The sequence below is a fragment of the Peromyscus leucopus genome, chromosome 6, assembly GCF_004664715.2.
Source record: "Peromyscus leucopus breed LL Stock chromosome 6, UCI_PerLeu_2.1, whole genome shotgun sequence".
NCBI classification, from domain to species: Eukaryota; Metazoa; Chordata; class Mammalia; order Rodentia; family Cricetidae; genus Peromyscus; species Peromyscus leucopus.
The window spans coordinates 83,384,840-83,405,508 of NC_051068.1; the positions used below are offsets into that span (position 1 = coordinate 83,384,840).

The following is a 20,669-nucleotide window of genomic DNA, read 5'->3' on the forward strand; positions in this document are numbered from 1 at the left end:
CTCTGAGCTGACCGGGAGCGAATCCATCTCGCAGGCAGGGGCAGGGAGAAGGAGCATGTGACCCTCCTCCCTCTCCTTTTAAGAGGTCATGTATAGCAGCAGGAAGCATTGACTCTTTTGGGCCCTGTAGCCCAAGGTCATGCAGAGCAAATACCACTACACCCACCCAATAAAATGTATATCAGTTCCAAAGGAGATGAAATGGACCACACTCCTCAATAGAAGCATCAAAGAATGTGAGAGTTTTAACCTGTCAGTCTTCCTTTTAGCTACATTATTTACTGTAGCTAGAGTTTTCCTGCCTGGCCCACAGTCAGGACAAATCTTTGTCACCCGCCAGTCCCACAGCCGCTCAGACCCAACCAAGTAAACACAGAGACTTATATTGTATACAAACTGTATGGCCGTGGCAGGCTTCTTGCTAACTGTTCTTATATCTTAAATTAATCCATTTCTATGAATCTATACCTTGCCACGTGGCTGGTGGCTTACCGGCGTCTTCACATGCTGCTGGTAATGGCAGTGTCTGGCAGTGTCTCTCTGCCTCAGCCTTCTGCTTCCCAGAATTCTCCTCTCTCCTTGTCCCACCTACTTCCTGCCTGGCCACTGGCCAATCAGTGTTTTATTTATTGACCAATCAAAGCAATTTGACATACAGACCATCCCACAGCAATTTACTTTTTCTTACATGTAACAATAATTCTATTAAGACCTCCAAATGTCTCATTCTGTTATGATCACATGCTTACGTTAGCATCCAGGATAACCTTTGTTATATTTTTAAAATTTGAGACAAGGTGGTGCAGGCTAGCCTTGAACTCCTGGCTTCAGGGCTCTAGTGATCCACCTGCCTCAGTCTCCCAAGAAACTTGGATCATTGCACTCAGCTTAGGGTAACTTGATTTCCTATTGTATGCCAGATGCCTTTACACACTGATTGGTCTAAACACTATGAGTGGACTGCTTTCTTTTTTTCATTCAAAACAGAGTGTGATCCACTAGTTGCTCTATGAAGCCATTGATGAAATAGGTAATCTCAGTTTATTCTCCTCCTCCTCTTTTTTTTTTTTTTTTTTTTTTTTTTTTTGAGACAAGGTTTCTCTGTGTATCCCTGGCTGGCCTGGAACTCACTTTGAAGAGCAGGCTGGCCTGGAACTTAAAGATCTGCCTGCCCCTGCCTCCCAGTGCTGGGATTAAAGTGGTATGCCGCCACTGCCCAGCTTATTCTTATTTTTCAGAAGATATTTTTTGAAAGGCTAGGGAGCAAAAGTAAAATCAGTACTTCAAAGTCAACATGGTCTACCTCTCAGTGGGACTCACAATGTGGCAGAGAAAGGTGAGTCATGTTGATGAAGGCTACCTTAAGGCAAAGTCTATAATAAGGCGTTGGCTGTGGAAAGAACAGATGCAGCGCACAGCTTGAAGTCTGGAGTTTGGTGGTTGTTCAAATTGGGGAAGGGCAGAGTGAACAGAACCAAGGATAATTTTCAGGCTTGGGGACGGAGCTCAGAGCCTCACAGGAGTCCAAGAAAGGATGAAATAGGCAAGTAAGGAATTTATATCCATAAATGGGTCAACTAACAAAAATTCTAGCTCTGTCTGTTGTGAAAAAACACCAGAGACAAAATATCTCAAAATAGGAATCTAGGTTTATGCTTTCAGAGGTTTCAATCCAAGTTCTGACAGCCCCAGGCTTCGTGCCTGAGGTAAGGTAGAATGTTAGGACAATGGAACCATGTAGTAAAGGAGCCTGTTCACCTCATGAAAGTCAGAAAGCGGAGAGGGGGAGGTCCACTTCCTACGAGTTACTTCTCCCAGTTAGGACCCACCTCTTAGCCTATTCAGCTGATTCAGATATAAATCCATCAATGGATCATTAACAACCCCCCCCCCCCCATCTAGTTACTTCTCAATAGGGACACTAGCTGGATACCAGTCCTTGAATATATGAGCCTGTTGGGGAGACATTTCTGGAGGGGTGGTCTCTTCCTGGGCCAGGTGGTTGACCAGACCAAATGGAATGTGAGGTGTCCACCTAGACCAGAGATTTAATTCTCTTGACCAGAAGGAACTAATTTTTCCTCAACTGGCCTTACTGCTGCTGTCTCACTGTGATAAAATACCCTGACAGAAGCAATTCTGGGAGGAAAGGGATTATCTCTGCTCAAAGTTCCAGGTTACAGCCCTGCTCCCCACCGCTGCCTCTTGGGGAAGTCACAGGAGCAGAAGCTTGAGAAAGTGGGTCACATGGTAGGTATCCAGTCAAGAAGCAGTCAAGACAGGAATACCACCACCCGCAGTGCTCAGTGCTCAAGCCTTTCTGTCTCAACTAAGGGAATCACGCCAATCCCCCACCATAGGCATGCTCAGGGGTTCTAGATCATGCCTAGTGCTGAGGTCACCTTCTGTTTGAACTGTATGTGTGCTAAGCCGCCGGGAATCTCTCAAACTGTAATAGTATACGATCCTATCTGTAAAGCCTGAGTTACACACTAGACTATAAAATACGGAGGACAAGATGTCATTTATCTCGGTGCTACCCTCGTAACCATCAGCATCATGATGTTGTATAGAGCTGCCAGTGAGCGTTTGAATATTTAATATTTCATTTGTGACTTTTCGTTAGTGCCTGAAGCTGGTCTTGAATTTCTGATCCTTATCTCCAAGTGCTGATACCGCCGGCATGCGCTACCATGTCCAGCTCATTTATGGTATATTACCTGGCTGTTTGCTAGTAAACACAAGCTTTGGGATAAATGAATGAATGAATATGAGTTAAGGGTCTCAATGCTGCCCAGGCTGGCCTCCAACAATGGAGCTGATGATGACTTTGAATTCCTGATTCTGTCTGTCTCCACCTCCCACTTGAAGTGCTGGGATTGAATGGGCCGCCACACCTGGCTCAGTTTTCAGTTTTAAAGCGGGTTTTGCGCCCTTCCCCCACCCATGCTCCCAGAACCTTCTTTGGTTGCATACAACATGTGTAAAGTTGATGGAAAGGGGGACGTAACCAGTTTTCTGAGATCAGGCAGTTCTTAAAGTGTATAAGGTTAAAAAGAGGGAAAAAAAGGCTGGCTGTTGGAAGCTGAAAGAATATGTTCAAGAACTTGGGTGGCTGGGAATCAGCTTTCCCCAGCTTATGGTCCCTAAAAGGCCCTCGTGCCCTCCACTGCTCTGGGCCAGCCGCCTCGCGCTGAGCCCACCTGCCTCTTCTGTGGCCTGCCATTGGCCCGGGACGATCTCCACGTCCCTTCCGCGCACGAGGAGCCTCGCACCCGGGGCGCCGCGAACCTAACAGCCGCCAAGCCCGCAGCCCGGCCGCCCGTCTGGGGCCGCACCCAACAGTCGCGGCAGGGGGCAGATCGCCGCCGCGCGAGGGCCCGGGATGCCGAGGGGCTGCGAGTCCTGGTCCCCAGGGTTCGGAAGATCTGGAAAATGTCTTCGGGGCATGCGCCACAGCGGCCGTTAAGGGACCCAGAACCGACGCCGTGGAGTCGGCAGCCTGGAGGCATGGGGGGCCCAGAGCATGGCCGGGCTCCGCACGCCCAGCGAGGCCCCTGAGGGCGCACGGCGCAGGCGCGAGGCGCAGGGGCAGCCGGCGGCCAGGTGCGGCCAGCCAGGTGCGGGGACCCGGGGTGGAGCAGCGCGGCTGCGCGGGCATCGGGGGGCGGGGCCCGCAGCTACAAGAGACGGGGCGGTGCTCCGTCTGCCCAGCTTGCTTTCTAGGGTGGATTTGCTTCTCATCCCTAGGTGAGTGGTTGCTGGGGCTAGACCGGGGCTAGAGATGGAACACTGATACTACCTTCCACCCCCCCAGCTGAGGTTCATAATACAGGTCAGGAAATCACTGAAGAGCTGGTGGTTGACGTCTTGCCTCCCTCCGATTAAGTCCTCGTTGATAGGAACACGTGTCATAGAACACCAACATTCAAGGCCGAGAGTGATGTGGATCAGTGTTGTAGCATCACTGGCTTGTGAAGGTTATCCCCCCCCCGCCCCCCCTCACCCCCGCCCCCTCACCCCAAGTCTCATTTGACGGAGTTTGAGAAGTTACTGAAAGCAGTAGGGATGAGGTTGAGAATTGGAGGAGGACCTTGAACTTCCGTGTGCGGAGTTAACTCTCGTGTGCCACTAGGTCTGGTTTAATGCGGTGTTGGGGATCAGATATACCTCTTGCTTGCTAGGTAAGCATTCTTGTCAACTTAGCAGTTTCCATAACCCGAGGTCGAGGATCTTAGCAATAAGTTTGTATCACACTGGTAATGAATGGTAAAACAAGACAGGAGTGCGCTTGGTTGAGTTGGAACTTTCAGAACTCATCGTCACTATCTCAGTCCCTACTGGATGAATTCTGTGGGCAAGTGGTAACAGGTGAGAAGGCAGAGCACCTACCCCCTTTCATCTGGGCCATCATTTCTTCTAGGCGTCTCCTGTGAAAAGGGATTATTTGGCATTTACAGCTGAGTTGCCGCTGATTTCTCTGATACAGAGCCCAGAGGATAAAGCTGCATTATTTATATTATTATTGTTATTATTTTTGTCACAACGGAAGTTGGAAACAAAATGGAAGAGGCAGAAAAGCACATACCGGTAAATACTGCCCGCTCTTCTTACCCACCTACATGGGTCTCAGAGGGGGTGTATTGTGGAGAAATGACAAACCATCCTATTTGGGCCCTTTCATCTCCCTGGGGTGTTGAACTTAATAAGACTGGCATCAGTGAAATATCCACATTTGGATGTAAAGTAAAAACACATGTTAGTTATTTAAAAATGCCTCAGAATGTGCAAATGGGTCACCTGAAAATTTTATTTCCCTTTTCCTTCCCTGGAGAGTTTAAAGTGTAGAGCCTTAGCTGAGGAGGTCTGTTGAGGCCCAAGACTTTGCATTTCTCTAAGTTTCCAGGAAGATGCTATATTGGTTTGGGGACCACACTTGGAGACCTAAGCTGAATATCCTGCTCTGTAGCATTTGGGCACCTGGAATGTGACTAGTACAACCGAGGGAGGAACCGACCTTCACCTTGATTAATTTTAGCACTAGCAAGTATGAAATCCTGGACTTAATTCCCAACACAGCTAGGGAGAGAGGGAGGGGAGGGGAGGAGGGCAGTGGCTTGGCTGCATGTGTTGGGTATGTTTTATCGTATTGCTGGGGACGGAAGCCAGGGCCTCACTCATGCAAGACCAGTGGCCTACCACTGATCTCCATCCCAGCCACCCTTGTCCTTTGCTTGTATTGGATGCCATTACTCTAGATACAGGTTTAGTCTTGTTTTAGTCCTCTGCAGTGCTGGTAAGAATAGTAGGGCCAGCTGCTGCTGATACACCTAACATTTCTATTTCCCTTGGATCTGCTAAAAAGGGCCATTCTGACTTAGGACTGTTGCAGTAAGTACACTGTAGTAGGGTTTAAGCCAGGATAAGTAAGGCAAGGGCAGCTGAGAATGGAGATATCTGTATAGATGTGTGTGTGCAAGGAGAAGAGAATGGGAAGATAGGGTAAGTGCTTTGGAAATTAAGAGGAAACATCTGTCTAGAATCTAAGCTTTAGGTGGTGAGGGTGGTCAGATACCAAGGGTGGGAAATTCACTTTAAACTGAGTTAGCAGGATTCTTGCTAAAACTGGCCTATGCCGTCCGAAGACTGGGATTCAGAATCAAAGCCTGCTAGAGAAGTGGCCTTAGAGAAGTTTGAGTAAAGATTGGTTGCTGAGGGGGTCTGTTGTCTGCCCAGCCTTTCCTAGCCTCTGGTCTACCATCTGGACCACAGTCTTGGGCAGTTCACACAGTAAAACGACCCCTGAAGTTTAGCTACAGGAAGCGTAAAGCCCAGTTATGGTATACTGAAAAGAGGTGGTGTGCAGGGCGTGGTGGGAGAGTGGCGCTGCCTGACCACTTCAGGTTTGAGCTGTGTGGAGGCTGTTGTTGCCCCCAAGTGACGGGGGAGCCGAAATCTTTTTGTTTCCCTCTTAATGGTCTCAAGTCATGCATGATTGAGAACTTGCTGTTGTTTAAAATCTTTCAGCGCAATAGTGTGGTTGGTGGTAATTTTGAAGACGTTTGTCCAGAGAAGGTAATTAGGTTTAAACCACCATTATACAAACAACGGTACCAGTTTGTTAAAGATTTAGTGGATCGCCATGAACCCAAGAAGGTAATTATCTTTTCTTTTCTTTTTTTAAACTGTTAAGATTGCCCTGTTTAAAGTGGCCTATCGCCGGGCGGTGGTGGCGCACGCCTTTAATCCCAGCACTCGGGAGGCAGAGCCAGGCGGATCTCTGTGAGTTCGAGGCCAGCCTGGGCTACCAAGTGAGCTCCAGGAAAGGCACAAAGCTACACAGGGAAACCCTGTCTCAAAAAAAAAAAAAAAAAAAAAAAAACCCAAAAAAAAAAAAATAATAAATAAAGTGGCCTATCAAATATACTACTAAGGCTAGGCCCCCCTCCCCCACACCCGTCAGGATTAGGGATTACAAACAGGAGCTTTGGCATGCTCAGCAAGCACTCAGCTGCTAAGCAACATCCTCTGCTGAAAAAGACTTGGATGATTTGGGTGGCAGCCGATATAAGTACGGTGCATTGTAATACAAGCAGAGAACTGTCAGGAGGGAAAAAAGAAAAGGTTTTATTATGTTGTCTGGTCTGACTTCTAACTCACACACTCAGGTGATCCTCTGCCTCAGCTTCTCAAAGCAGAGGCTATAGGTGTGCCCAGCAGGAGAAACTTTGGAAGTGTTGATTGCAGTAGGGGGCGACCTTACAGTAAACACTCCATGTGTTTCAGAGTTAAGCGGGTTCTTTCTTTCTTTCTCTTTTAACCATGGATGCATGAACAAAGTCACAAATTGAGAAAGTCATGATGATAATCACAGGAAGGATTTTTAACAGTGAGGGCAGCTTAATTATAGTGAGAGAAATTTATTTATTTTTGGAGACAGGGTCTTAGAGTTCAAGCTGGCCTCCAAATCCACTTTCCTGCCCCTCCCTCCCAAATTTGGGATTACAGATGTTTGCCACGACATCTGCTGAGGTTCCCCCCCACCCCCCCAGTTTTTAAATTTAAGGTCTGGCTATGTTGCCCAGGCTGGTCTCTAACTCTTGGGCTCAAGTGATTTATTTTCCTTCTCTCTCTCTCTCTCTCTCTCTCTCTCTCTCTCTCTCTCTCTCTCTCTCTCTCTCGTTTTTTTGAGACAGAGCTTCTCTGTGTAGTCCTGGCTGTCCTGGAATTCACTCTGTAGACCAGGCTGGCCTCAAACGCAGAGATCCACTTGCCTCTGCTGGAATTAAAGTGTGTGCCGCCACACCTGGCCTCAAGTGATTTCTTGCTTTCCATTTGGGCCTTCTTTCTTTTCCCTGACAGTAGTGGGGACTGCAGGCATTTCCCAGCCTGGCTGGGAAGGATCATTGAAGAAAAGCTCTTCCATCAGCTGGGGAGACAGAGTTCAGGGGCATGGGGGTGGGGGGTGGGAGGTGGCAGAGAGGCTTGAGGAAATGGTGGTTAAGGGAAATTTTGGGAACAAATGGTAGTTTTCAACATTGAGGCAGGGAATGGAAACAGAGTCTTGCCTAAGTCTTTATGGAGGAAGGTCATTCTTTGCAATGACCCCTTTCCTGGAACATGTAGCATAGGTGTGAGTCCCTTTAGCCCTGTACAGGGAGCTCAAAGCTCGGGTGGAGATCACCTGGTTAGCAGGTGAAATGGCTCACTCAGCCAGTATAGGCGTTCGCTGCCAAGTCTCAGGACCAGAGTTCGATCCCATGATCTACCTGGTGGAAGACAAGAGAACGGACTCCCACAAATTCTCTCATTTCCACCCATGTTCTGTGGTGCGCAAGGAAAAAAACCAAAACTGCAACAGTATCAAAAAGAGTTCTCCATGACTAATTTTTTCTTTTTAAAGATTTATTTGAAGCTGAGTGTGGTGGCGCATGCCTTTAATCCCAGCACTCAGGAGGCAGAGGCAGGCAGATCTCTGTGTTCAAGGCCAGCCTGGTCTACAGAGTGAATTTCAGGACAGCCAGGGCTATATAGAGAAACCCTGTCCAAACAACTTAAAAAAAATGTGATACCAGAGGAGATCAGATCCTCTGGAGCTGGAGTACCGGCAGTATGTGCTGTGTGATATGGGTTCTGGGAACTGAACCTGGGTCCTCTGAAAGAACATTCAGCATTTTTCTGAACCACTTCTCCAGACCCCTTTGCTAACATTTAAATGTAAGGAAAATCTTGATTTTTTTTTTTTTTTTTAATTTGCTTTGAATGTCATAGATCCCACACTTCTGGAATGTTCAGTTGGAATATCAGGCAGTATTCCAGTACTGTGGTCAAAGGTACCTTTCATATTTGGTGGTACATGTATCTAATCCCTGGTGCACTCTGCTGAGGCAGGTTTGAGGTTTGCTTAAGCTCTGGAGATGGAGGCCAGCCTGAGCTACACAGTCAGATTCTCACTCAAAAGCAAAAACTGACCGAACAAACAAGCAAAACAGTGGCGATGATGATGATGATGATGATGATGATGATGATGATGATGATGATCTCAGATGACAATGGGCCTGTCCATCGCTCCAAACTTTGGAGCACAGTCATAGTTTCATAGAGCAAAGTACCTGGTTGTTATGTTAATGGGCGTGGCATGACTGGAGACTAGTCTCTTACTGGCTTCCCTTAATCACCTCAGCTGGTTTGCGAATGTTCACACATCCACCTTAGTAGCCTCCTCAGCAAATCTGTTCACTTGAAGGGTCTGAAGAAGTGCCTTTTTTTTTTTTTTTTTTTTTTTTTTTGCAGCTCAGAGTTCAATATAGAATTTCATATGGCTCAATGTGATTGTTTTCCTAAGCAGTTTGAGAAATTTAGGCCTGGGGACTTAACTCAGTTGGCGGAATGCTGGTCTAGCATGCATAAAGCCCTGGGTTTGACCTCTAGCAGCTCATCAGTGGCACAGTGGTGCATGCTGTAATCCCAGAATTGTTAGCACTCAGGAGGTGGTTTGGCCATATATCAAGTTTGAGGCCAGCCTAGGCCACAGGAGTCCCTGTCTCAAGAAATAAATTAGTGCATAAACTTGAAAAAAAAAAAGATTCAGAAATTAAGTTACTCTGTGAGAAAGAAACAGAAGCAGATTTTAGCAGGCTTTGCTCCTGAAGCATGATGCTGAAACTCCAACCTGTGCTGGGCATGGTGCCTCAGACATACTCAGGTAGAGGCAGGAGGATTGCTGTGAGTTTGAGGCCAGTCTGGCGTGTATAATGAGTACATATCAAGACCCTGTTTAAAAATAAACAAACAGTCCGGGCGGTGGTGGTGCACACCTTTAATCCCAACACTCGGGAGGCAGAGGCAGGCAGATCTCTGTGAGTTGGAGGCCAGCCTAGTCTACAGAGTGAGACCCAGGACAGGGACCAAAACTACACAGAGAAACAGTGTATCAAAAAACAAAACAAAACAAAAAATCCAAAGCAACAAGATTCAACTTTGAGTCTTGCTCTGTACAGGCTGAGGATAACCTTGAAACACCCCCCCCCCCCCCCCCCCCCCCCCCCCCCCCCCCCCCCCCCCCCCCCCCCCCCCCCCGCCCCTTCCTTACCTCTACTTTCCAAGTGCTGGTGTTCCAGGTCTGTACCATCACACGCCGTTCTAGGGGTGGGGCCCAGGGCTTCAGGCGTGCTAGGCAGGCACTCTGTCAATTACATCTCCAGCCCTATGTGTGATTCTGAGCCGGAAAACTAGCCTTCCTCTCTGCCACCCCTCTCCTTCTTGAAGGCAGGGTCTCACATCCAAGCTAGCTTCAAACACCTTTCTGCCGCAGCATCCCCAGTGCTAGGATTATAGGCAGAGACCACCATGCCTTTTCATCTTTCTCCTTGAATCAAACACAGACAGTAGCAATTGTTCTGGATAGGAATGACCCTGTCTGACTTTTCCTCAGGCATTGATTAACCTGTAAGATTAGAAAAATCTCAGTTTAATTTGTTTTTTATAACACACACACACACACACACACACACACACACACACACACACACACAAAGGTCAACATCGTGTGTCTTTCTCTGTCACTCTCCACCTTACGTTTTTTGAGATAGGTTTCTCATGGAACCTGGATCTCTCAGATTTGGCTAGGCTGTGAGTAGGATTTCCAGACACGTTCTGCTCCATCTGACTTTACATGGGTGTCCGGGGTCTGAACTCAGGTCCTCATTCTTGCACTTCACTAACGGAACCGTCTTCCCAGGCACCCACTAATTTTAAAAGCTCCTACTTTTCTGGCTATGAATGTTTTGCAAATGACATTGTGTCTCATCTGTAGGTTGCAGACCTGGGATGTGGCGATACCAAGCTCCTAAAGCTGCTAAAAATCTACCCATGCATTCAACTGCTTGTTGGGGTAGATATCAATGAAGAAAAATTACATTCAAATGGGTAATACTTCTAGTGCTATGGTTTGGATGTGTTTTGTCTCCCAAAGGTGCTTGGGTTGGAAGCCTGGTCCCCAGAGTGGTGGTAGAACTGTCCAGAGATGGGGAATAGTCATAGGTCATGGGGCTCTTCCCTAAGAGATGGATTCTCCCTCTCTTTTGAGATGAGATATTCCGCTATAGCATAGGTGTCCTCATCTTGAATTTGCAGTGTGCCCCCACACCTGCCTTTAATGCTCATCTCTTAAGTTGTGGGTTAAGTCTCATGACGGCCTCAGTTCTGAGGGAGGGTTGCAGCATGTGCTTGGTCCCTTCACACCATGCTCACCTTTCTGCTTCTCTGATACATGCTAGATTTCCAGGTGGTTTTGAAAACCTTCTCTCTTAAAAGAGCTGAAATAGCTCTGTTCTAAAGAGAGGCAAAGTATGAAAATGAGAACAATATGAAAAGTTTTAAATCCCGTCCTTAGCGGTCTAACTTTCTCGTGTGGAAGGAAGGTGCCTCGGGGCCTAGCGTTTAGTGCAGGAAGAGAAAAACAGGCGGAGCAGGACTCCCATCAGTGCGGGCGATGTGCAGAGGACCCCGGTTCCGTAACTGGGAGACCTCCTTCCCTTCTTACTTTTGTGGTTCTGGGAATCACAGTTGGGAGTCTACACACACCAAAGCAGGACCTCAAGTTTCAGGACCTCTCCTCAGACAGCTAGGTGCATCCTCTGCCCCTGAGCCATATCCCCGGCCTTGGAATTGCTAAGTCGGTTGTTTCCTAATGTTGCTGACTGACGATAATTCTTTTGCAGGCATCACTTGTCTCCCTGTTTGGGGGAGTTTGTAAAACCCCGAGATCTAGATTTGACTGTCACCTTGTATCATGGCTCTGTTGTGGAGAGAGACTCTCGCTTGCTTGGATTCGATTTGATAACATGCATTGAATTGTAAGTCTGAAAGTTGTATCAACTGTCTGTTTTGAAAAATATGAAGGAATTAGCCTTAGTAATCAATGTGATTATTATTATTATTATTATTTTTAAAAATACTCATCAGTTGGGAGTATCTTTTTACTTTTAGTATTTTACTCGGGAATTCCAGATATGAAGATAATTCCAAAAACAGACATTTGTATACTCACCACACAGCCACCTGTTAGTGCCTCCCTTCGATTCCTTATCATATCACATGTGCTGTCCCTCCACACAGTGCTTTTCACCCCTGAAATAATTAAAAGAAGATTATATACATAGGCCTTTGCTCCTGTTTGAAATTTCCATTTGTGGGACTGGAGAGATGTCACAGTAGTTAAGAACACTTGTTCTTACCGAGGAAGTTCAGTGCCCAGCACCCACATGGCAGCTAACATCCATCCATAACTCCATTCCATGGGCACCAAGTCCCTCCTTTGACCTCTGAGGGTGTATGGTTTGCAAGCAAAACACTCACACACATTATCGAAAATTTCCCAGGGGCCTGCCCTGAGAAGATTTCTCTGAGTCCTGGGGAAGCTGCTATGGGGTAATCTGTGGGAAAAGAATCTATGTACACCTTGCTCTTTTGTCTGTCTGCTTTATCTCTCTAAGACAAAATTCTGTCTCCACAGCTTCAGTTCTGTCCTCATATCCTGCTGCTCTCTGTCTCTTCTTTTCTTGTACTCTCATAGCCCTAACTAAGCTCTTCTATGGATCTCATCTTCATCCTCTGTTCCTCTGCCCTCCATCTTTCCTCCCTCTCTTCCTCCCTTGACCTGATTCAAATCCACCTACAATCTGCAGGAACTTTTCCTTGCTGCTTTCTGCCCAGCCAAACCACTCTAACCCTAACCCTGAGTGGGGAATTCTGCTGTCTTCACTTGCACCTGGTTGTGCAATAAACCCCTTTGTTCCCAGTCAATAGCTCTGCAGGGTTACTAGGCCTGTGAGCTTGATTTGCACAAGAAACAAAGCTATGCATCTACATGCCTGCCTGTCTCCTAGGCAGTGTCTCTGCAGGGGTGTTACCTAGTTCAGATCAGCAGTAGGTCTGAGGAGCTTATACTGTTTGCCTATGGCCTAGGAGTATGAGCACACAAGGAATTAACAGCAGGAAACAGCTGATATATTAAAAGCCGAATAACATCAAGTATTCCTTGATATTTGACTTCTCCAGAAGGATTCCTTGATCTTTCTAGGTATGGCTTTATCATATACAGCTGAATCTCTATTTAATATTTTTTTGTGGCCTGCAGCAACACATAAAAACAAAGAGATTAATTTGTTTTTCTTTTTTATGATTTTAGATTTTTTCTTCTTCTTCTTTTTTTTTTTCTTTTTCTCTCTTCTTGTGATAAGTAAACTTGGGGCTGCTATGGTATTGACTCGGAGCCCTCCTGAACCTATCCTGTGTCTCTGTCTTTTATTTTATGTGTCTATTTTCCTATCTGTTTTTTTTTTTTTCTCAATCTTCACTCCCCTATTCAGTACTGTTTGACAGGTCAGGCAGGACCCAACAGGTTTTATTATTTTTTATTATTTCTTTTTTTTTTTGTGATATATATTTTTTATTTTACAATACCATTCAGTTCTACATATCAGTCATGGGTTCCCCTATTCTCCCCCCTCCCACGCCCTCCCCTTACCCCCAGCCTACCCTCCATTCCCACCTCCTCCAGGACAAGTCCTCCCCCGAGGACTGCGATCAGCCTGGTAGACTCAGTCCAGGGAGGTCCAGTCCCTTCCTCCCAGACTGAGCCAAGCGTCCCTGCATAAGCTCCAGGTTTCAAACAACCAACTCATGCACTGAGCACAGGACTTGGTCCCACTGCCTAGATGCCTCCCAAACTGATCAAGCCAATCAACTGTCTCACCTATTCAGAGGGCCTGATCCAGTTGGAGGCCCTCAGCCTTTGGTTCATAGTTCATGTGTTTCCATTCATTTGGCTATTTTTTTTCAATAATTGAGTAAAACTGAAATTTATTATATGCCACAGTCGTCCTAGGGACCTCCATGCTATATATATAGCCTCTATGGTTCTATGGGTTGTTGTCTGATTGTTCTTTATTTTATATCTAGAACCCACCAATGAGTGAGTACATACCATAACTGTCTTTCTGGGTTTGGGTTACCTCACTCAGGATGATTTTTTCTAGTTCCATCCATTTGCCTGCAAATTTCATGCTTTCATTGTTTTTCTCTGCTGAGTAGTACTCCATTGTGTATATGTACCACATTTTTTTTTCATCCATTCTTCCGTTGATGGGCATCTAGGTTGTTTCCAGGTTCTGGCTATTACAAATAGTGCTGCTATGAACATAGCTGAGCATGTATCTTTATGGTATGAATCAGCATTCTTTGGGTATATGCCCAAGAGATTTTAGATTTTTAATTTACCTTTATGTGTATAAGTGTTTGCCTGAATGTATGTCTCTGTACTATGTGTGTGTGCAGTGCCTGAGGAGGCTTGCAGAGGGACTGGATTCCTTGGGGCTAGAATCAGAGACAGTTGACAGTTGTGAGAGCCACCATGTAGGTGCTGGGAATCAAACTGGTCTTCTGGAAGAGGAGCCAGTGCTCTTGATGGCTGAGCCATCTCTCCAGCCCCCCTTTCTCTTTCTTCTTCTTTTTTGAAGGCTAGCATAGCCCAGGATGGTCTCAAACCTGGTATAGATAATATTGAATTTCATATCCTTCTGCCTCTACGTCCCAAATGCTGGGATTCGAGGTGTGCCACCATGCTCAGTTTTATGTGATGCTAGGGATCAGTCAGGGCTTTGTGCCTTTTGGAGGTTCTTCTGCTGTCGATTTGTGGTCTTATTCCATTGTGATCAGACAGAACGCAGGGAATCATTTCAGTTTTTCTATATTTGTTAAGATGCGCTTAGTGTCCTAATACATGATCTACTTTAGAGAAAGTTCTGTGGGCTGCTGGGAAGGATTTATATTCTGCAGTATTTGGATGGAGTACTACATAGACGGTATGTTAAGTCCTTTTGATCTATGATTCATTTAATTCAGATATTTCTTTTGTTGCATGGCCTGTCGATTGGTAAGAGCCAGGTGTTGATGATACTTCTGTTGTGCTGGGGTTAATCTGTGGTGTCACAGTAGTATTTGGTAATGTCTTTAAAAATAACTGTCTGTTGAGATTAATATAATTGTGCTGTTTTCTCCTCTCTCTTCTCTCTCCAGGCCCTCTCATGAATCATATTTGTTTGAGGTGTTGGGGATCCAATGCAGGGCATTGCCAATCCTGACCCATCTTTGTTATTACTTGTACTTACCGATATTGTGGGATTAGGAACAAGGCACTGTTCTGTTCAACCAGGCTCACAAATTCTTTACCTTTGGTTCTATTTACTTAGGCTTTTCCTCTAGCTGTAGTTTCCTGTATGCATTTTCCACATGATCTACCTGAGAGTACATTGGAGACTCATAAATACCTATATTTTAAAGATATTTTCCTAAAAATTTTTCTTAGATTGTGTGTGTGTGTGTGTGTGTGTGTGTGTGTGTGTGTGTATGTTCGTGTGTGTTCCTGAACTCATGTTGTCAGACTCGGGGGCAAGCATCTTTAATCTGCTAGCTACATTGCAGGCCCTTAAACATCTTTTCTAATGCTTTGGGCCAACGAGGTGGCTCAGCAGGAAAAGGCACTTGGCTGTGTAAGTCTACAGACCTGAGTTCAATTTCCAGAACCCACATAAAGGCGAAAGGAGAGAATTGGTTTTCAGTCTTGTACTCCGGTCTCCATATATGGCACATGAATGTCCTCCCATCATACACACACACACACAGTAATAACAAATAAAAATCAGAAAATAAGATGATGTGCTTCTTTTGTATAGCCATAGTATGCTGTATTAAGAAATGTCACAGTGGCAAGTGTGGTTTACACCTTTAATATCAGCACTCAGGAGGCAGAGGCAGGCAGATCGCTGAGTTTGAGGCCAGCCTGGTCTACAGAGTAAGTTCCAGGACAGCCAAGGCTACATAGAGAAACCCTGTTTCAAAAAAAAAAAAAAAAAAAAAAAAAAAACTTAAAAAAAAGAAGCTTACAGTGTTGCATATGGCCATGTTATATAGCAGTCCATATCCAACACTCACAACTCAGCTTTTCTAGTAATATCTTTCATAGTTGTTTTCAAATCTAGTTATCATTTAAAATGTGGGTTTTGTTTATTTTTTATTTTTTTGGTCCTTTTTGAGACGGGCTCTCTCTATGTAGCATTGACTGTCTTGGGGCTCACAGAGCTCCCCCTGCCTCTGCCTCCTGAGTGTTGGAATTAAAGGCGTGCACCTCCACGTCTAGCCTGGGGATTTTAGTGGTGATGTCTTTTGAATGTCTGTTAAATCATCTGGAACGGGTTTGCTCAGTCTTTCTGCTTTCTAGAACATCCCTTAATCTGGATTTATCTTAGTATTTTAATGCTTGATTTAGAGGATGCATTTTTTTTTTTTGGCTTGGTGGGGATATTGATCAAGTGTTTCATGCATGCTAAGCAGGTGCTATAGCTCCAGACTCTACCTGCTGTGCCAGGGAATAGGTTGTATGTGCATTCATGCACTCATGAACATACATGCATGGGAGGTGCAGGCTAGAGTTTGACGTCCGGTGTCTTTTTCACAATCCCCCTCACTTTTTTTTTTCTTTTGAGATAGGGTTTCTCTGTGTAGCTCTGTCCATCCTGGAACTTCCTCTGTAGACCAGTCTGGCCTCGAACTCACAGAGATCCACCTGCCTCTGCTTCCCAAGTGCTAGGAATAAAGGTGTGTGTCACCGTGCCTGGCTACTTCATATTTTTTGAGATAGGTCTCTCAATGACCCCGAATCTTGCTGACTGGCTACACTGGCTGGCCAACAAGCCCGAGAGATCTTCTGGTAGTTGCCTGCCCAGCATTGGGGTTGCAGATGTGTATTTCCATGCCAGATTTTTTTTTTTTTTTGAATATAGGGGATCTGAACTTAGATCCTCGTTCTTTGCACAAGTATATCCACATGTGAGTTCAGGCGCCCCTGGAGCCTAGAAGAGGGCATCGGATACCTTGGAGCTGGAGTTAAAGGTGGTTGTGAGTCACCTAACACGGGTGCTGGAGACCACATGTGGGTCCTCTGTGAGAATAGTTCGTGCTCGTGATTGCTGAGCTATCTCTACAGTTGCTTGGCACTTTTGGAAAGATCTCATAGAAGTAATGTTGTGTTCCTGGGGCATCAAATCAAGGAATATACAAGCTCAGCTACCTTTTGAAAAGGAATATTGATATGAGTTCTGTAGAGGGCAGCAGAGGACCTTAGTTGATGGATCATCCGGGGCTAAGCTGAAGTAGGAAGGATTGAAACAGAAGAACAATTGTTCATGGGTTGTGGACCGTTGCATTATCAAAGAAGGGAGAAATCAACATCAGGTAGGAATTATTTTTGCCAAGTCAATTAGGAAAATTCATGCAAGTGAAGCCACATTAATTCTTTCTTATTAACTGTTTCAGAATAGAACATTTGAATTCAGATGACCTGGCCAGATTTCCTGAAGTGGTTTTTGGATACCTGTCACCATCCATGGTTGTCATCAGCACACCAAACGCTGAGTTCAACCCCCTGTTTCCCACAGTGACCCTGAGGGATGCAGATCATAAATTTGAGTGGAGCAGAATGGAGTTTCAGACCTGGTAAGTTCAGGCGTTTTCTTGTTTGCTGTGTTGTTTGGTTGGTTTTTGGTAGGAATCCTGCCAGAGGAAGTAAGCTTTGATATGTCTGTCTTAAATTGTTTCTTACTTCATTCCAGCAAGGTCTCCATGTGTGGCTTACGTTGTAGTAAGATCACAGGGAAAGCAGCACATGTGGGCAGCAGGAGAAGAGTGTGTGTCTACTGGATGCTCTTTAGGAGGCACCTGGAGTGTTGACATCGAATGAGGACCAAAATGGGGAGGATGTGGGCGTGAAGGGGGCGCACGCCCATGCTTGGGGTGGCTTCTTGGCCTGTGCACATTGTTTTGGTGTAATTACAAATGCACGTCATCAGGGCTGGAGCCTTTGAGGTTTCTTCATCCACCCCTACACTCTGCCCATCCCATAGCCTCCCTTTCCTCTTCCTGTGGTGACTTGGAAACTGAAGATGTGCTGCCTTTGTTCCTACAGAAGTCAGGCATCCTGGTGGTACATCATACATGTGTAGGGATGTTTAACTTTAGGGTTTTTGTTTGTTCGTTTGTTTTTTGAGGTGATGTTTCCTTATATAGCTCAGGCTAGCTTTAAAATCCTCATCCTTCTGCCTAATCAGTTCAAGTGGCATGATAGGCATATGCCTCCATGCTTGGCTTAGCAATAATTTGATTCATATATTTTCTGTTTCCTTAAACTACCAACAAAGAAGTCACTTAAGAATTGTTTAAGCCCGGCAGTGGTGGTGCAGGCCTTTAATCCCAGCACTTGGGAGGCAGAGCCAGGCGGATCTCTGTGAGTTCGAGGCCAGCCTGGGCTACAGAGTGAGTTCCAGGACAGGCACCAAAACTACACAGAGAAACCCTGTCTCGAAAAACCAAACCAAACCAAACAACAACAACCCCCCCCAAAAAAAAAAAAAACCCACAAAAAACTGTTTAACCAGAACTGTATGTCAGAGAAGTGATTTCCCTTATTTCCCTTTATCATTTGATTTCAGGGCTTTACAAGTGGCAAACTGCTACAATTACTGTGTGGAGTTCACTGGGGTGGGGACACCGCCGGCTGGATCTGAGCATGTTGGATATTGTACCCAGATAGGTGTCTTTAGGAAAAACAGTGGGAAGCTGGCTGAACCCTGCGTCTCACGGCAGCATGACCAGCATGTGTACAAAGCGGTGAGTATTCCTTGTGAAGTAGCTGTCAGGGCGAGAAGTCTGTGGGTCAGCATGCTGGACAGTGAGGACAAGGACTTCCACTACAACTACCTCTGTTAGCGCCGCCCCCACCGTTACCTACGCCCCCACCACCCCCACCATACCCACCGCCCCCACCGCCCCCACCGCCCCCCCTCCCCCCCACCTATCCCCACCGCCCCCACATTACCTCGCCCCCACCGCCCCACCGCTCCCACGCCCCACCGCCCGCACCGCTCCCACCACCCCCACCGCCATGGAATCTTTTTCATTTATTTTTAATTTTTCTTTAGCCCGTGTGCCACTTTGTTGCCCAGCGTGGCACTGATCTCTTGGATCAGTAGTTGTCTTGCCTGAGCCTCTCAAGGAACTGGGGTTATAGGCATGTACCACTGATTCTAGATTGAACCGGTTTTTTTTCTTTTACACTACTTTCCACGTAATATCAAGTAGAAACACTGGGTTAGAGGTTCGACATATATTAACTCCAGTCCCACCAGATCTAACGCCCTCTTCTGGCTGCAGTGGGCACCAGACTTGCATAAGTTGCGCAGACATACATGCAGGCTAAACACTCACACACACCAAATAATAAAATAAATCTTAAAAAAAAAAAAAAAAAGGAATCCTGGGTTAGTGCCTGTTGGTAGAAACATGACTGAGATATAGTTGACATTAGAAGCAAACCAGTTAGCTAATATCCACAGTGTTGGACTTCCAGTAAAATGAAGGCTTTTACAATGAGTAGATTCCGACACATGCAGGGTGTGCGCAGTCAGTTGTTACGTGGCTGAATTACTACTGATGGTTTCAGCAAACTTCCCGGATTCTGTTTGGTTTTCTTCCCTTCAGGTTTATACAACCTCCTACCCGAGTTTACAGCAGGAGAAGGTGCTCAAGTTTGTCCTGGTTGGGGAACTCCTGATACAGGTGGAGCGCTTGAGGCTGAGATACCAGCGAATGCTGAGGGACCGGGAGAAGGAGGACCCTAAGCCCGGGGACGAGGACTTCTCCCCAGAGCCCCACCTACTGTTGGGAGAATTTTTCACGGACGCCGAAAAGGCCAGGATAGAAAATTCTCCCCGACCCTTCTGTGAAGGAGAGAAGTTTTGCATACCCCTGCGGAGATTGCTCGCTTATCCCAAGCTGCACCGCTTGTGCGTGGACGAAGAGAGGATGCGGTCCCTCATCGCTGACTCGGTCTGCTTGAACAGGGATGGCTCTGCAGTGGTCGTTGACCTGCATAATTCCTGGGATTATCGGTCTGAAGATAACTGAGCCATCCGAATGTCCCTGGAGCTCAGAGGCTCGCTGATACCTAAGTTGGCTTAGAATTCAAACTGGTTTTGGTTTCGTGGTGCTGGGAATTGAACGAAGGGAGGGGCCTCGTGCATGGTAAGCAAGCACTCTGCCACTCAGCGATTCCCTCAGCCCTATGACTTAAACTTTGTACAGTCCTAATTCAAGTAATACTTTGCAAGTTTTTAACACAAATTGGGTCCTGAACTCATTGACAGATCTGCCTGACATAGACTGTTCTTCGCCCAAGAAAGGGCTTAACTAAAAGTTGTTGCTTTCCTTTAAAATTGGATTTTTCTTTTTTCTTTTTTCTTTTTTTTTTTTTTAAATTTTATGTTTCCAAGAATGAAGAAATTGGATGTGGTAATGTTTTAATTTTGTCCTCACCCATATTCTGGTGTTAGAGCCATATGTTGAATGTGACATTAAAACCTTTCAATATAATCAAAGCCACTTGAGAACCTTTCCCAGGGCTGAGCATAGGGGCCTTTACCTATAATCTGAGCACCTGGATGATGACACAGGAGGATCATGGGTTTGAGTCCAGCCTGGGCTACATGGTGAGACTCTATCTCAAAAAAAAAAACAAAAACCAGTTCCTCTGCCCAGCTTTTCCCAGGGGTGATGTAGCTTTAAAATCTAGGATTATCCTTTTACTTTGCATAAACCATTATATGAAAAAGGAACATGGTGGTTTTTTGAAGGGTATAGAAGTCTCCCTTGGTAATCCCTGTCCACGAAGTGTGTGTCTAGGTGTGTCTGTGGTGGTAGAAGTTGAGCCCCAGGGCTTTGCACATTTTAGGCACATGCTCTACCATTGAGCTGCACCCCCACCCACATGTGAATACCCTTCCAGAGCTTTCTGCCTGGAGTCGGGGTGGTAGTAGCTGCAGGAGAGAGAAATGTGGCTTTGTTTGATGAAAGAGAAAAGGGGCCCCAAGGGGAAATTCTCGGGTAAGGCATGGGAGTCCCGAGGTAAGTCAGCCAGGCATGGCTGCTCCACAGTGTTAGAGCCCCTGGTGTCCATCTTGATAACTGCGGCAGAGACGGTGGATTAACCTGGGGTTTCCTCTTGCATAGCCTACACTACCAGAAAGGAAGAGAGGTGGAGCTCTTTAGAGCGCGCC

General features: G+C 46.1%; 1 protein-coding gene across 1 annotated transcript; it reads left to right on the top strand.

Annotated features, from left to right (window-relative positions):
- Positions 1-3,278: 3,278 nt before the first annotated feature.
- Positions 3,279-19,982, top strand: Henmt1 (HEN methyltransferase 1). The gene is made up of 8 exons (XM_028879308.2): positions 3,279-3,620; positions 4,424-4,590; positions 6,028-6,156; positions 10,316-10,428; positions 11,223-11,357; positions 16,876-17,055; positions 18,048-18,225; positions 19,096-19,982. Exons 2-8 carry the CDS (start codon positions 4,564-4,566, stop codon positions 19,519-19,521), a joined length of 1,188 nt encoding a protein of 395 aa, XP_028735141.1. The 5' UTR covers positions 3,279-3,620; positions 4,424-4,563; the 3' UTR covers positions 19,522-19,982.
- Positions 19,983-20,669: the final 687 nt, after the last annotated feature.

What these genes read in the sequence shown, in the direction of transcription:
- Henmt1 (XM_028879308.2), top strand. Translation starts at nt 4,564, where the DNA reads ATGGAAGAGGCAGAAAAGCACATACCG. An exon ending in GAAAAATTACATTCAAATGG is followed by an intron (nt 10,429 to 11,222) that starts GTAATACTTCTA and finishes ATTCTTTTGCAG; the next exon opens with GCATCACTTGTCTCCCTGTT. An exon ending in ACCAGCATGTGTACAAAGCG is followed by an intron (nt 18,226 to 19,095) that starts GTGAGTATTCCT and finishes TCTTCCCTTCAG; the next exon opens with GTTTATACAACCTCCTACCC.